This window comes from Mytilus edulis, chromosome 3 (assembly GCF_963676685.1).
Source record: "Mytilus edulis chromosome 3, xbMytEdul2.2, whole genome shotgun sequence".
Lineage (NCBI taxonomy): Eukaryota > Metazoa > Mollusca > Bivalvia > Mytilida > Mytilidae > Mytilus > Mytilus edulis.
This window is the reverse complement of record NC_092346.1, coordinates 24,963,979-24,980,005: the sequence shown is the minus strand read 5'-3', so window position 1 is coordinate 24,980,005 and position 16,027 is coordinate 24,963,979. Positions and strand designations below refer to the sequence as shown.

Genomic DNA, 16,027 nt, shown 5'->3' with positions numbered 1-16,027 from the left:
AGTAAGGCTTTAAATTGATAACTTTTTGATATAAAGGATTCCGAAGCTGTTAGTATAACCCAGGTATACACAGGCACTTGTCTCAGATTTTTTTTTCTGAGACAACCATTAACTATCTATATAATGATTAAATTTTACACCTGCATTCATTCCTGCGAAGCTAGTTTATCTTCTTTTAAAATATGAAATGTATGTCAAGAGTATTTGTTCTGGTAAGATGTAGGTCTGCGTAGCTTACATTGATATCATACTAAACAATTAAACTGGAAGGGTAACTCAGACGTGACACTTTTATCCAAGTCAATAGTTACCTAGTTTTGTTACGTCACAAGATTTATTAACACACCAAATAATGTTTTTGCAGGTTATTTGGTTTCTTAGCTGTGCAATGATTTCAAACTTTAAAAAAGATCTTTATTTAATTAATCTTGAAATGGAGAGCGGGGCGACCTAATTGTTCAGAGGCTGTTACGTCATCACTTTTGTTGTTGTCGGAGACTACTTGGGTGGATCATTTTGGATGCATTCTTACATTTATTTATATATTTAATGTGCCGCATACATGATCGGAAGAGCTATAATTTACACATTATTCGCGAGTCCGTTTGTCTGTCAACAACTTTTGTAAACGCATATGCGAATGTATAGCATGTATAGGTAGGAGGCAAATTGACAATCAATACATTTGAATGGGGACATATAGTTGAAACCCCCTTTTGAAAATGACTGGATCCGCTACTGGGTTGACCGCTAAAAGATTTTATATCAAAATATGAATTTAACAAGAATGTTAATTCATGTGTATACATTTTTTAGTGAGGCCACCTGTATTTAGTCGCTAACTTTTACGTAAGTTGCAAAATCACAAGCACCTTTATGTCTCAAAATCAACACAAAACACTACGCAGTATCAACTCATGTAAAGAATAATCAATTACAAGTATAAGTATTAAATAAATACAAAGTAAATGTGACTATTGATAGACATTGACAATTGTCTCATTGGCAACCATACCACATTTTCTTTTTTTATATTTGACGTTAAAACGAACAGAAACTGCATGACAAACAAGTTCAATCAACACTAAATAGAAAACTAAAGACTTAGTAACACGAACCTCACCAAAACTGGGGTGGGATTCAGGTGCTGCGATGGGTTAGCTGATGCTGATCCATAATGACAACCGTTGTGTTTATCATGTTTAGTACACAATCGAGTAATACCCTCATTCGATGCTGTCTTATTCAATGAAAAGAGGACGTACGTACTAGTGGTAATGACAATCGGGACATATCTTTGGTCATCTGTGACACAAATGTTCCATTCAACCAACTTGTGAAGGCGTCCGTCGTACTTTCAAATTATGTAGGAAATCATGATCTCTAGAATAACGTATCCATTGGGAGATATTTACTTCACATGCAGGCCCTTTTGAATGTTGCAAGATAGAAATGGAAAGTTCACAATTAGAAAGCTAAGATCGTCTCTTTCGTTGTAAGTTTTCGTTCTCCGTCGACCGTCATGGTCAATTTCCAAATGTAAAGTCAAAATATGACTAAACTGCATGGTATTCTTTATTCTATGTTCGATTGAATACATGCGTTCTACCTCCAGGACCGTTCATGGTTAGTATTTCATGACCTCCATAACTGAAATGTATATATTTCAGGACTTCCACGATTTGACAATTAATTGATATCCATTAATATTTATGAAGTTTTGCAATCATTTCAGAACCTGTCAGTTTTCAGACGGAAGTTCTATGGACACAGATCTTTAGTATCCTAATATGACTAAACTGGTTGAGAATGGTGCCCTTAGATATTTCTAATTTAAGTAAAGTAATCTTATACTAAGTTGCATTTTAGGTTGATAATGGTTTAGTTTTGAACAAGAACCTATATATAGTCATAGTGTTTAAACAGCTTGTATACTTTTCATGTTGGCTACACTTAATAAGTAATTGATAGTGCCACCAGTCTTGGCCCACTTGTTAAGCTTTTTTTTTTTGTATAAATAAATGAGATGTGGTATGATTACCAATGATTCAACTATCCACCAACTTTCAACGAATTAGGTGTTAGCAGTATTATAGGCAGCAACAAGGAGAAAAATAAAGGTAACGGTAGTAATTTAAACCGCGCTGTTCTACCTATCTAAAGAAATATAGGTGAAAAAAATGTTTAACCAGGCCGAATGCTTGTGCCTGTCCAAAGTCAGGAGCCTATGGCCTTTAATTTGTTAGTCTTGTATGAACAGAGACATATAATACAATGTCTCTGGTACTAATTTTGATTTTAATTTCTTTTATGATATTTTGGAGTTTAGTATGACGTCCATTATAACTGAACTAGTACACGTTTCTGTTAGTTTGGGGATCAGCTGAAGCACGCATCCGATTGCGGGATTTTCTCGCTGTATACGAGAAGACCCATTGGTGGACTTCGGCTTTTTTTCTACTCATTTGGTCGGGTTGTTGTCTCTTTGATGCATTCCCATTTTCCGTTCTCAATTTCATAAGGGGAAAACAAAGGAACAACAGGAAAACTGGAGTGCAACTGAAAAACAACGCGACCATCATGCATCAGGGGCGGATCCAGCCATTTTAAAAAGGGGGGTTCCTAACCCAGGACAAAAAAAGGGGGGTTCCAGCTACATGTCCCCATTCAAATGTATTGATCGTCCAAAAAAAGGGGGGTTCCAACCCCCGGAACCCCCCCTCTGGATCCGCGCCTGTGCATATAAACGACGTATTTGCCGATAGCAACTGCAATATTTCTGACTTGGTAAATGACATTTAAAAAAAAATGAGTTGAACCTGATTTTATGGCTACCCAAACCTCCCGCTTATATGGCAATGTAAAAGAATTTCGCTACAATGACAAAACGTTGCTAAAATGACAAAACCCATACCGATCAGGAATATTATATTGATCAAAATTGGTGTGACTTGATACTACCAGGTCATCGATAAACCGTGTTGCCAGGTCGGATAATAAAGGACATTAATTTGTGATGAAATATATTTGATATACTTTTTAAAAAAATAACCAATAAAAAAAAATCGTCAACTACCATGTTTCTTCTAATGCAACAGTAGTGGTAACTGAAATAGAATGAAAAAATAATATTCACAAAATGAAATCTTGCCTTTATTCATTCATTTTGTTGTCAACCTGAATATGAGCAGAGATAAAGTTGCAAAATCTAATGCATTGCATGAAAGCGAACAGCCTCTAGATCTATCAAAACCGCACAATGATAAAAACATTATAAAGCAATCGCTCAAAAGTTTAATTCAGACACGTCGACTTGCAGAAGGCAAGGGACTTTTGAACGTTACATTCACCCACGAAGAGGCGGCTGCTCATGAGGTACTGTTTCGGAACGGAACTGATAGTGTCGGCCGGAGTTTGAAAAATTGGAAAACAAAGCTACTGAAATAGCACATTTTCTGGTTTTTCCGCGATGTTTCAAATTGATGAAAATTTCCAAAAACAAATCGGCTAATTGCATATGTTACACACTTATTTGTTATCCCGGTTATTTTTTAATTTCATCTGAAAAATATGGCCATGTTTACAGATTACACCCCAAGATGTGTATTCAGAGACATATATATGTCTGTGGTGTATCCTATGTCTCTGAAAGTCTGATACTCATTACTGTACAGTTAAACAGGTCAGGAATAACCATTAATTGGTGGATCATACCTCAATTCCGGTCTCACTAATTAGCGACAACAAGAATTTTAGCGACAACAAGCGTCAACAAGCGACAAGAAGCGACAACAAGAATTATTTTAGCGACAACAAGCGACAAGAAACTATTTAGCGACAAGAAAACATTTTTTTTTTAATTAAAATTAATTATTGCAATAAATATTAAAAGAATATGCAAAAGAAAATAATTTTAGCGACAAGAAAGTCAAAAAAAAATATATGGACCCCAAGGTAGAACCACGTCCTCGTCGTGGGATCTGGAAACACGCTTAAATAATAAAGATGGCAAAGCGTGGCTGAGAGTTCTACAAATAAAGCATCGAATTGACATAACAAGAGTACACTTAGAGCATAGTATAAAGCAAATGAATCAAATATTATCGATTCCATTATGCCCGCTCCATATATATCCATTCGTTTATTCATACTTTGACTTTGATAAAAACAGATACATACATTATCTTATACATATTCTTCATATTTAAAAATAAAAAAAGAAGCTCAATCTCTTTCTTCTTCACAAATGTTAAATTTCTTCATCTACCAATATACTAATATAAACTTCACAATCTCTTTCTTCCTCATAAATGTTTCATTTCTTCGTCTATCAAATAAAACATTTTAATTAGACATATCTGCTCGTATATTTAAAAAAAACCATTAAATACAAATTTCTTTATTATCTAAAAAAAAAAATGTTTTCTTGTCGCTAAATAGTCTTCTTGTCGCTTGTTGTCGCTAAAATAATTCTTGTTGTCGCTTCTTGTCGCTTGTTGACGCTTGTTGTCGCTAATTAGTGAGACCCCTCAATTCAGATATAATCCACCATTTGAAATATAAAGCAATCCACCAAATTTGCAATTGAGGCAGTTTATATCACAAATTTTTTTCAGGAAAAAATGGAGCATCTGTTTGCATTTACCATAATAAGCTTTGATGACCACTAAGTCATGAAATGCATTTCATACTGGCACTTTTTGTTCCACAGTTTATTCTTGCCAAATTCAACTAACAAATCAACTTACTGATGCAGACTTTAATCATGTTAATTAGCCATTTGTGAATATCTATCAACATGATCAACTACTGAACTAGTTGATTGAGGTATAATTAATAACATTTTCACAAAACGCAGCACACCACAGGGAGTCAGACACAATTGCATGTCACCAAAAAGAACTTGTCAAAGCTTATGATACTAAAATAACTAAATGCAAAATGTCTAAAAGATGCTCAAATATCTCTTTAAAATAATGTGTGATAAAAACTGCATTATACCTCAATTGGTCTATCTCACTATATGTCAAATGGTGGATTATCATGATTATACCTCAATTGAAGTATAATCCATCAATTAAAATAATGGTAATTCCTAACCTGTTAAACCTGTTACCTAAAAATGTTTTGAATTTGTCTTAAAAATGCAAAGTTTTGAAAGAGTGAATCTGTCAGAACTCCGATACGAGTCAAACATGGTTGACAATATTTCCACATGTATACAAAAAGAATTGAAACTTTATTAAAATTATTTTTAATAATCATTCTCCACTTTTTTCAATGCATTAAATCATAGTTATTCAGATATTTATAAAACTTCTATTAGTGAATCTTTTTTGATCCAATAAAAATTTCAGTTACATTTTGATAATAAACCAGAGACCTTTTTTATACTACTGTATAGGCAATCCCTGAAAAACATAGTTCACAGTGGTGGATCCAGTCATTTGAATAAGGGAGGGGGGTTTCCCAACCCATGACAAAACGGGGGGGGGGGGGGGGGGGGTCCAATTATATGTTCCCATTCAAATGCATTGATCGTCCAAAAAAAAAAAGGAGGGGTTCCAACCCCCAGAACCCTCCCCCTGGATCCGCCACTGGTTCTAGCTGAAAATTCTTTGTCTGCCATCCCAAGAAAGTTGTCTCCCTTTTGAAAATTTATGGCGAAATTTCTCACTTATTATTTTCAATAAATTATGTATATTGCATGAACCTGAAACTTTTAAGTTCTGATTAAGATTTAGTACATGAAGCGCTGGGTAAATTAATTTTTGGAATTTTTTGTTTAGTTTAAATTTCCTTTGAAGGAAAAACATCTCTAAAATGCAAACACTCATGATAAAACTATATCCAACCTATATTCTTCAAGTTGCACATACAGATTTAAATCACAATTTCAAATAGTAGGTGTGAAACGGAAATTTCTTCTTTAATTTCAAATGGAGATAATTTTCTGTAGTCTTATATAGCCATATTGTGCTGTAAATTTATAAGGTGTGAACTACAGAAAAACTCTTCATAGATAGCAGGCTAAAAAGTTTGTAAGCCAGACAAGTGATTTGTCTACTTTTACTCATCAGTGAAGCTCAAATGAAAAAATTGAAAAGGGCCAAATAAACATGATTAAGTTGAAGAGCATCTAGGCCCAAAAATTCAGAAAGGGTTGCCAAATACAGTATAATCTATTCCTGTGGTGGTTAATCCTTAGTATTTACAAAACTTTTGTATAAAGCTATTAATTTATATGTTAAAACCTGTAAAAAAAAAACACTATTTGATGACATTAGACATGTTAGACATGTTGGAGATAATGTATTTCATGTACTTTGCAAATACCAAAAAAAAAAAAGAATTGCTGAGAATACCAAAAAATTGCAGAAAGGTAGAGGAAAGCCATGACACTGTTTCAAACATTTAATAACTTGTGTCATAAAGTCATAGAAAAGTCACTTTATATAAAGCATTTATGATTTTCATGAAAATTTACAGATTTTGATAAATTCATGAATGTCTTTGAATATTCAATGTAGACTGAATATAAGAACAACTAAATAATTTTTACAGTGTGGGTCTATTTCAATATATTAATGTATACCCAAAATTTCCTTTTATCCATATCATTTTTAAAGACCCCTTATCATGTACAATTTCAGCTTACAAAAGAGGAGCAACTACGACAGAGCGAAAGAAAGGAGCAAAATAGAAGAGCTGCTCATAAATGTAGACAAAAGAAAAAACATAAGCTTGAATATTTGACAGTGGTAAGTTTACACATTTGTCTAACATACATTTGCAGATACAATTAAAACAAACTACAGAAAAGGCAGAGAAATCTTGACTTAACTTCAAAAATACTGTATAAATCATCTTAGAGATAATTGGGTTAATATCCCAATATGGGAAAATGCACCTCATATGTTGAGAAACACAATTTTGATATGATCACCCAAACATAATTGTGCAATGAAAAGCAGAAGACCTTATAATAAAGATGTTAAAACTAGGGAGTTATTTACCCTTTCACTAATAGCTGACCTGACAGAAGCTTCTACGTTTGTGTATGTGACAATGGCTTCCATGGTTATTGTGACACAAGTGAGAGATCTTCTGTAGTTTTATATGTCTTTATTTTATTCACTTACACCAGAGACACAGTTTTGTCTATGTTTTGATATTTATTTTGGCAGAAAAAAAAATCAAAGTTTACTATTAAAACTTATGAAATTTGACTTTTTGACCCAAAATCGTAGTTTTCTAACCGTGCTAACCCAAAACAACTAAAAACATTTAACAAAGTTGTTCCCTGAGTTAGTAATTAACAGAAATTTTTCAGTTTTTTAATAATATTATCTTAGATACCATTACCATGATTACAGTATCTAATAATATCTGATATCAAATACTATTAATTATGATTTTAACCTTATTTTACATGATTTTCAAAGCATCAGTAAATACAGGTTAGCTACACCAGCTCTTAGAGTCTCTAGTTTGGGTTTGATAAATTGCTTATACTAGTTAAATCTCACTTGGTATCTGGAAAATTGCACTTTATATGGGAAAATGAAAATTATTTCTATTTGCTTATCAAATTGACTCAAGTAATTATCAGTTAGTTCAAGTATAAACAACTTAATGATTCCTCACAGTGTTTATATCCACAGTCTTTTGTCTCTAGTGTATACATGCATTTGTATCATTGGCTATCATACCAGGTCTCAATATCAGAATATTACAGTTAAGACTTTACATTTTGATTATTTTTCAATAACTTTTAAAATGCAAAGTTCACATCATTTTTGTCTCGCTTGACTGAGTCAAAAAGCGAGACATAGGTATGCTGTTTCCGGTGTTGGCAGCATTAGTTTGTGATTAGGTCTAGTTTATGGTGAACCACTAGTGGTAATTCAAAGATATTTGGTATGCAGTTATATAAGTTAGTATTGGCACATCTCATTACCATGGAGATTATTTGGCCCTGCCCTCTCTGTTATGATCTATTGACTTTGAAATTTTTGCTTAGTTTTCATGTATTAGTTTGATTAAGCAATTTTATGGGGAACCACTAGTTATAAGTTAATGATAATTGGTATCAGATATGTTTGCTCTTAATATTGCTTTAACAAGATTCTACTAACAAAATTTTAAATTGTAAAATTTCAAGGATCAATTCTAATTTGTCTAAACCATTATCAACTTTTTACAGGAAAAAGATAAGTTAAAAAAGAGGAAGAAGTGGTTAGAACAGACTTTAATTTCACTAGAAAAAGAAAAAGACACATTGCTTCAAACACTAAGGGAAGATGGAAACAAAGAAATGACTGTGATAAAAAGCGAACCCAACACTGGTATTGAAGGAAGTAATTCATCAATGATGGGGAAATCATGCATTTTACAAAACAGCAAATCTCATATTTGTTGCGAGTGTGAAAATCAGTCCCATGATCCAAAGAATTGTAATCAAAATTCACCATGCCAGTTTAAAGCCAAAGAGAGGCTGTCATGTGATAAACAAACACCAAATCAAACTTCTTTAGATAATGACGATAGACTTGCCTTTTTCAACTATTACATGAAAATGAAAGGCAATAATGATGATTGCTCAAATGATAAAGATTCTTTATTGGACAGTAGTCAGTCTAATAAATATTATTCTAGTATTGATGAATATGATGATTATAGTGATTCCGACAGTAGCGATAGCGAGGGATATTTGGTGATTTATGAAAGTGAGTCTGATTCTGATATGTTCAGCAACAGTCAGTCATCTTAGCAGATTGTTATTGCTAGATTATTAAAAAGTGCTTTAAATCAAATTATTACTCAGCAGTCAAGTCACTCAATCCTAGAAGATTGAAAAATAGAATTTGTTATTTTGATTTTGTGTGTTTAAAGATTAGTAAAGCCTCATAGCTCTAAATAGCTTTAGTGTTGTTACCGCTTGAAAACTCATGACGAGGTATACTACCATACAAAGCAGATTTACCATAACCTTAGATGGAGACATTTTATGTTCTTCAAGAAAAAGGGAACTAGTTTAAAACCATTGAAAACCAGTATTTTATAGAACAGGGCATATAAACAGAGTTTTAGATACTATTGTATATACCTAGGAATATGATTCCATTTTTTTGTATAAATGTTATATTCTTTTTTTATTTATGATAAAATTAAGTGGCTTATATTTATTTAAACAGTTACTTGGTTATATAATGTATGGCACAATGCAGCTTTAACAGTAATCTTATGGTGATGCATAATTAAAAAAGCAGCCTCAGAAGACAACAGCCAAGTAGATTTTTTTTTGTCTTTATTGCTCAGGAATCCTGTATATTACTTACAAACAAAGAAATGTCCAGATAACATGTGTTTAAATGAACTTATCATTTGAATAATACTGTTCATGAAATTTAATTTATGGATTGTTATGATTTATGGCTTTAGTACTTTCAGTATCCTGCTTTTTAATAATTAATTGTTAACTTTACTTCCTGACAGATAGAACACTACATATTGACAATAAATACCTAACGAACTGTAATGTTATAAAATTTAATACTATTATGAACCAAAAACAGAAATCGAAACTCCGAAAATTGTGCCAATTTATTAGAATTATAAATGACAAACTGGATTCTCTCTGATGTTAACCTGTCGGCTATACTGATCATACCGTTGTAAAAAAACTCATATTTAATACTTCCTCAACAAATGTACTTATATGTAATGTAATGTAAACTAATGTGTTTTTCTGTATACCTTTGTCCAACTTAGGTGATACCAGAATAAATGATATATACTTTATGAAGAGATGACTTAATCTTAAATATTATATAAACTTTATTATACATGTTAGATGTACATGATGTAAAGGGTGTTTCAAAAGTAACAGAATATAGTCAACACAGTAATGACATATGTATCCCTATCATAGAATTTCCTTTTGTGGTTGATTGATTGTAAAATTGAGAAAGGAAATGGTGAATAAGTCAAAGCTTTGTAGTTTGCTTTTGCGTTCAAAAAGGCTGCAATGGTCTCTTGATAAAAGGAATACTATATGAAAGTAATATTGTATTAATGATATATACAGTGGCCTTTGATGTTGGTTTTGTTTTATTGTACAAAAACTAAGTGCTAATAATAAAGTTTGTTATGAATTGTACCTTTTATGAGGGGGGATAGGACCTTTATCGGGACTCTGGGATCGGGTGTTTTTAAGCTCAGGATTTCGGGATTGACCCTTTCGGGATCTGGGAATCGTTTTTCGGATTTCGGGACTTCAGGATTTACTTTTTTTAAATTTGGGACCTCAGGAATTCGTTTTTTTAAGTCCGGGATTTTGGGATCAGGACCCCTCCTATCCCCCCTCTTTTATACTGCAAAAATAAGGTTTTCTCATTGAAGAAAAAACATATTGATTAAAATGCATGCTGTTTTATTTTTATGTGATAACTGTTTTATAGGGCACTATTATTATGCTTTATTCAGGTAAAAGATAGTTCAGAGGGTTGATCATAGTTTTCTTTTCCATTTTTGTTTTATGACTTAAATCACAAAAAGTTTTTTCTAAGATCATCTGGATTGTGGACAACAAATGGTAAATTTTCATATTTAGTCAATATAAGAATAAAATTCTTATAATAGATTTTGAAATTTTGTTGATATATTTTATTGTTGTGTAAGAACTACACAATTTTGACGGCAAATAGCCAGAGGTCTTCTTGTAGAATATATATAGACTTTATTAAAAAATGTTAATGAACCTTTCTGAAAGTGAAAGTGATAGTTCAGCCTTAATTTAACCTGCTCAAGAATAAGTATTGATATGTTGTATATTTATAAGTAACACAGGCAGCTTGTTATGTATGCTTTGTCATTCAAATGTATTACTGCATTAATTCATCTAATTGTCACATGATATTAGAGGGATATTTTATTTGAGAAATATGTAAATAGCCATTACTAGTCTATCAGGACTATACAGAATCAAACAATTCATATTAGTTATAGTCAAAATTAATATTAACATTATGGGACTTATGTCTGATCTAAAAATGTAAATAACTTCAGGTTTTCTAAGAAAGAATGTACCTCTTTTGAATAGCAATTTCAAACACATCTGATCAGATTAAATTAATTAAGAAATGATTGTCCTGAATTTTATAAGTTTGCCCAAATATAGTTGAGGAAAACAATGGAGTATCATGTGCATACATATGTGTGTCTACATCTTCTTCAAAAGTCAGATTTTGAGAACTGCTTTGCAACCAACAATATTTGGTTTTAGGTGCATTTAAATTAATCTTCATATATTTTAAGGAGAAGATCATCTGACCCATATTTCTTATGATTGTTTGTCCCTCTCTCACTATACATAGAAGGACCATTATATTAGTGTAAATATGTATCCTTTACTGTAGATCAGCATTCTGAGTTACTGAAACTTTTTTTTTAAACTTCATTGATTTGATTTAGTCAAACTTCTTTTTCAGAACATACATTTTACATGCAGTAGTAGAATCAACTAGTGCATTATTAGGTGAATTTTATCTGGACTTCCAACATTTTGGTTTATAGACAAAATCTTTGAAACCATTAATTCATTTATTCTTCACCAATCTTGGTTGAATGATGCAAATGAGACAAAGATGATTTCTATGGATAATCATGTTAAAATTTCAAGGTCACAGTCACTTTTGATAGAGTGAAACTTTGGCAAAATTTTGGGTAATGTATGTTATGTTTTGAACCATGTCTAACGCTTACCAAACTTAATTTGATAATGCCCCTTGAAAACAAATGGAAAACAACTTGCATAGATTTTGAGGTTGCTCGGTCAGAGGTCAAAGGTCACAACAGGAATTCTTAAACAGAATTTTGGGGAAAACTGGTTTTCAGTAGGATTTCCTTTGAACCATATGTCCAACCTTCACCTAACTCTGCAGAAAAAACATGAATTTGATTCTTGGTCAGTAAATCAGTAAACCTTGGTTAAGGTTAAAGTCACTGGACTAACCTACAAATAGACTGAACTTTTGTGTTGTTCAGAACAATACCTGTTGAGCCCTTATCTGCAGTGTACAATGCACCTTTGGGTGAAAACCCCCAAATGCTTGTCAGGTATATAGGTCAAAGGTCAAGGTTACAGCAGCAATTAATAAACAGAAATTTAGGCATTTTTTTTTTTTAATTATCATTGGACGTTAATTATAAGTAAACTTTACAGGTCTATGTTATTCATTGTATAGACAGAAAAACTGGTTTATCCACAGTAATCTATAAAGATCACAATTTTGCAAATGCACCCATGGTGCTTCTGTATTATGTTGCTTTTCTAACATTGATTTATTTAATCAAATGGTGTAGAATGAGATACACTTTGTAATCATAAATTACCTTTGTTTATATTATGGCTTTTATGCATGAATTGCAGTAACATGAATATAAAGTGCAAAATAAAGAATATTATATTAATGTCTTTGATTTCTTTTTTATGTTATACAGTTAAGTTAAAAATCTGGAAAAAAACCAATGCAAGTTATTCCATGACCTTGTGACACAGTTTTAAAAAAAGATTGTTCCATTGTTCTAACTAGAGTTTCTTGTGAGCCTGTGTTGCTCACCTGACTACTTTGCTTTTGGGAATCATAAAAAAGATAAATATCATAACAGATACCAACATAACCCTTGAGGCCAAATTTGGTTTAATATTGGACCCATGATTTAAAAAAAACAGCCTGGTGGCCATCTTGAACAGTAAATCAGCAACAAATTAGCAACACTTCATCAGCACCTCATAAGGAACATTCATGCCATGTTTGGTTCTATTCCATTAAGTGGTTCTTTAGAAGATGTTCAAAAAGTAAAAAGTTAAACAATGACAATGACGGACACCAGGTGATTAGAGTACATTTGGTATGAATGCCAAAGAGGAAACTATCCACTAAAATTCAATTGAAGTTGAGGTAAGCAATTTGAATTAACCGTATGGCCTTCATCAATGAGAAAATCACATATTGTTTGGTCGGCTATAAAAGGCCCCCACATGCAAATTACGAAACAATTCAATTGAGAAAACAAGCAGCCTTATTCCTATCAAAACAATTTACGAAATACAAATATGACAGACCTCAACTAGCAACAACCACTTAATAACTACAGGTTCCTGACTTAAGACAGCCCCATTCTAAAGAATATAGTGGGGTTAAACATATTTATGACACTCAACCCTCCCTTAACCTGGGACAGTCGTGTACCAGCACAACACAAGATCAAACTACAAAACTCAGTTGAAAAAGGCTAAAATCATCAGATGCATACAAATTGAAATACATCTAACAAAAATACAGAGTGGACATTAGGATACTTATACATCCCAAAAACAAGATCACACTTAGTACAGATCTGAGGATACTCCCAGTTACTGACAGCTAGTTCAAATCCAATAACTGTAAATGAAAAAAAATATGTATATTAAACTTAAATATCTATCGGTACACATCCAATATCAATGGATTTAGTGTAAAAAAGTAAAATCACAAAAATACTGAACTCCGAGGAAAAATTCAAAAGAGGAAGTCCCTAATCAAGTTGCAAAATCAAATGATATAACACATCAAACGAATGGACAACTGTCATATTCCTGACTTGGTACAGGCATTTTCAAATGTAGAAAGTGGTGGATTGAACCTGGTTTTATAGCGCTCAACCCCTCACTTGTATGACATCATTTAGTCCAAAAAAAACATGACTGAGCAATTTAAAAACTTTTTAATTTTGGTTCATTTATATGTTTTTGAGTTTAGTGTGACGTCCATTTTCACTGAACTAGTGCACAATTTTGTTATGGGGCCAGCTGAGAACCACCTTCTGGTGTGTATTTTCTTGCTGCGTTAAGGACCCATTGGTGGACTTTCGTCTGTTGTCTCTTTGACATATTCCCCATTTCCATTCTCATTTTTGTCGAGCTTGCGACTTGTCTTAGTAAGCTCCACATAGGGATAGTAAACCAGGGCGGCAGCGTTGACTAACTTCTCAAAAGCTTTATATTTTAAAAGGTGTAAGACCAGGATGCTTCATACTTTGAATATAGATGCCTATTGTTATGAGGTTTCTGTCTGTCACATGTTCATTGTCCTTGACCTCATTTTCATGGTTCATTGACTACTTGAAAATAAGTTATGTTAATTTCCCTCTTATTATGAGTAATACTAGGATAACTATATTTGGTATGTGTGTACCTTTTAAGGTCCTCATGCCCGTCAGACAATTTTTCCCATGACATCGACCTCATTTCAAGGATAAGCAAACAAGGTTAAGTTTAGGTAGTCAAGTCCATATCTCAGATACTATAAGCAAAAGGTCTTAGTATATTTGGTGTATGGAAGGATTGTAAGGTGTACATGTCCAACGGGCAGGTGTCATCTGACCTTGACCTCATTTCCATGGTTCAGTGGTTATAGTTAAGTTTTTAACTCATGAACTCATGAACCATTCAACCAAAGCTTTTAAAATTCTAATATGTTGTAACTGACAACAAAATGGAGGTTAAGTTTAATAATGACAATTTTGACTTTTACGGTTTAGGAGTTATGGTTCTTGAAAGATTGAAAAATGGTGTTACCAGTCGTGTCCATGTATTTACTCATGAACCTTTCAACAAAAGCTTTTAAAAGTTTAATATCTTGTTACTGACAATAAAATTGAGGTCAAGTTCAATAATGACAATTCTAACTTTTAACCAATCAGGAGTTATGGTTCTTGAAAGATTGAAAAATGGTGTTTCCAGTCCTGTCTGTCTTTACTCATGAACTGTTCAACCAAAGCTTTTAAAATCTTAACATGTTGCTGATGACAAAATTGCGATCAAGTTCAATAATGACGATTTTGACTTTTACCATACAGGAGTAATGGTTCTTGAAAGATTGAAAATGGCGTTTCAAGTCGTGTCCGTGCATTTACTCATGTACCGTTCAACCAAAGCTTTTCAAATTTGAATATGTTGTTACTGATGACAAAATTTGAGGTTTAGTTCAATAATAGCGATTTTCCCTTCTACTGTTCAGGAGTTATGGTTCTTGAAAGATTGAAAAATGGTGTTGCCAGTCGTGTCTGTGTATTTACTTATGAACTGTTCAACCAAAGCTTTTAAAATTATAATATGTTGTTACTGACAATAAAATGGAGGTCAAGTTCAATAATGACAATTTTGACTTTTACTGTTCAGAAGTTATGGTTCTTGAAAGATTGAAAAATGATGTGTCCAGTCCTGTCTGTGGCTTTACTCATGAACTATTCAACCAAAGCTTTTAAAATTTTAATATGTTGTTACTGATGACAAAATTGAGGTCAAGTTCAATAATGGCGATTTTCACTTTTTCTGTTCAGGAGTTATGGTTCTTGAAAGATGAAAAATGGTGATTCCAGTCATGTCCGTGTATCACTCATTAACTGTTCAACCAAAGCTTTTCAAATTTAATTTTTTTGTTACTGATGACAAAATTGACGTCAAATTCAATAATGGTGATTTTCACTTTTTCTGTTCAGGAGTTATGGTTCTTGAAAGATGAAAAAATTATGTTTCCAGTCATGTTGTTGCATTTAATCATGAAACATTCAACCAAAGCTTTTCAAATTCTTATATATTGTTACTGATAACAAAATGGAGGTCAAATTTGATATTGATGATTTTCACTTTCACCGTTCACCAGTTATGGTCCTTGAAATATTGAAAAATGCCAGGACATAAATAAATGTTAAATAAATCTGGTTTGCTGTCGCTCTGACGGCCTCTTGTTGTGTTTTTGTCTGTTTTTTTTTATACTGTTTGCAATAGGTCTACTATATTTGGTGTATGGGATAATTGTTAGGTGTATATGTCCAAATGACAGGTTGGTCTGACCTTGACCTCATTTTCATAGTTCAGATGTCAAATTTAAGTTTTGGAGTTTTGGACTTTTTTTAAAATGCTATATGCAATAGGTCAACTTTATTTGGTGTATGGAATATTTTATGATGTACATGGCAG

General features: G+C 32.5%; 1 protein-coding gene across 1 annotated transcript; it reads left to right on the top strand.

The window, feature by feature from the left end:
- Positions 1-3,164: 3,164 nt before the first annotated feature.
- LOC139514250 (uncharacterized protein DDB_G0284459-like) lies at positions 3,165-8,843 on the top strand. Its single transcript, XM_071303140.1, has 3 exons — positions 3,165-3,375; positions 6,654-6,761; positions 8,207-8,843. Exons 1-3 carry the CDS (start codon positions 3,184-3,186, stop codon positions 8,771-8,773), a joined length of 867 nt encoding a protein of 288 aa, XP_071159241.1. The 5' UTR covers positions 3,165-3,183; the 3' UTR covers positions 8,774-8,843.
- Positions 8,844-16,027: the final 7,184 nt, after the last annotated feature.

Coding starts and splice junctions, on each gene's coding strand:
- LOC139514250 (XM_071303140.1), top strand. CDS start 3,184: ATGAGCAGAGATAAAGTTGCAAAATCTAATGCATTGCATGAAAGCGAA. Junction 3,376..6,653: donor AAGAGGCGGCTGCTCATGAG/GTACTGTTTCGG, acceptor GTACAATTTCAG/CTTACAAAAGAGGAGCAACT. Junction 6,762..8,206: donor AGCTTGAATATTTGACAGTG/GTAAGTTTACAC, acceptor AACTTTTTACAG/GAAAAAGATAAGTTAAAAAA.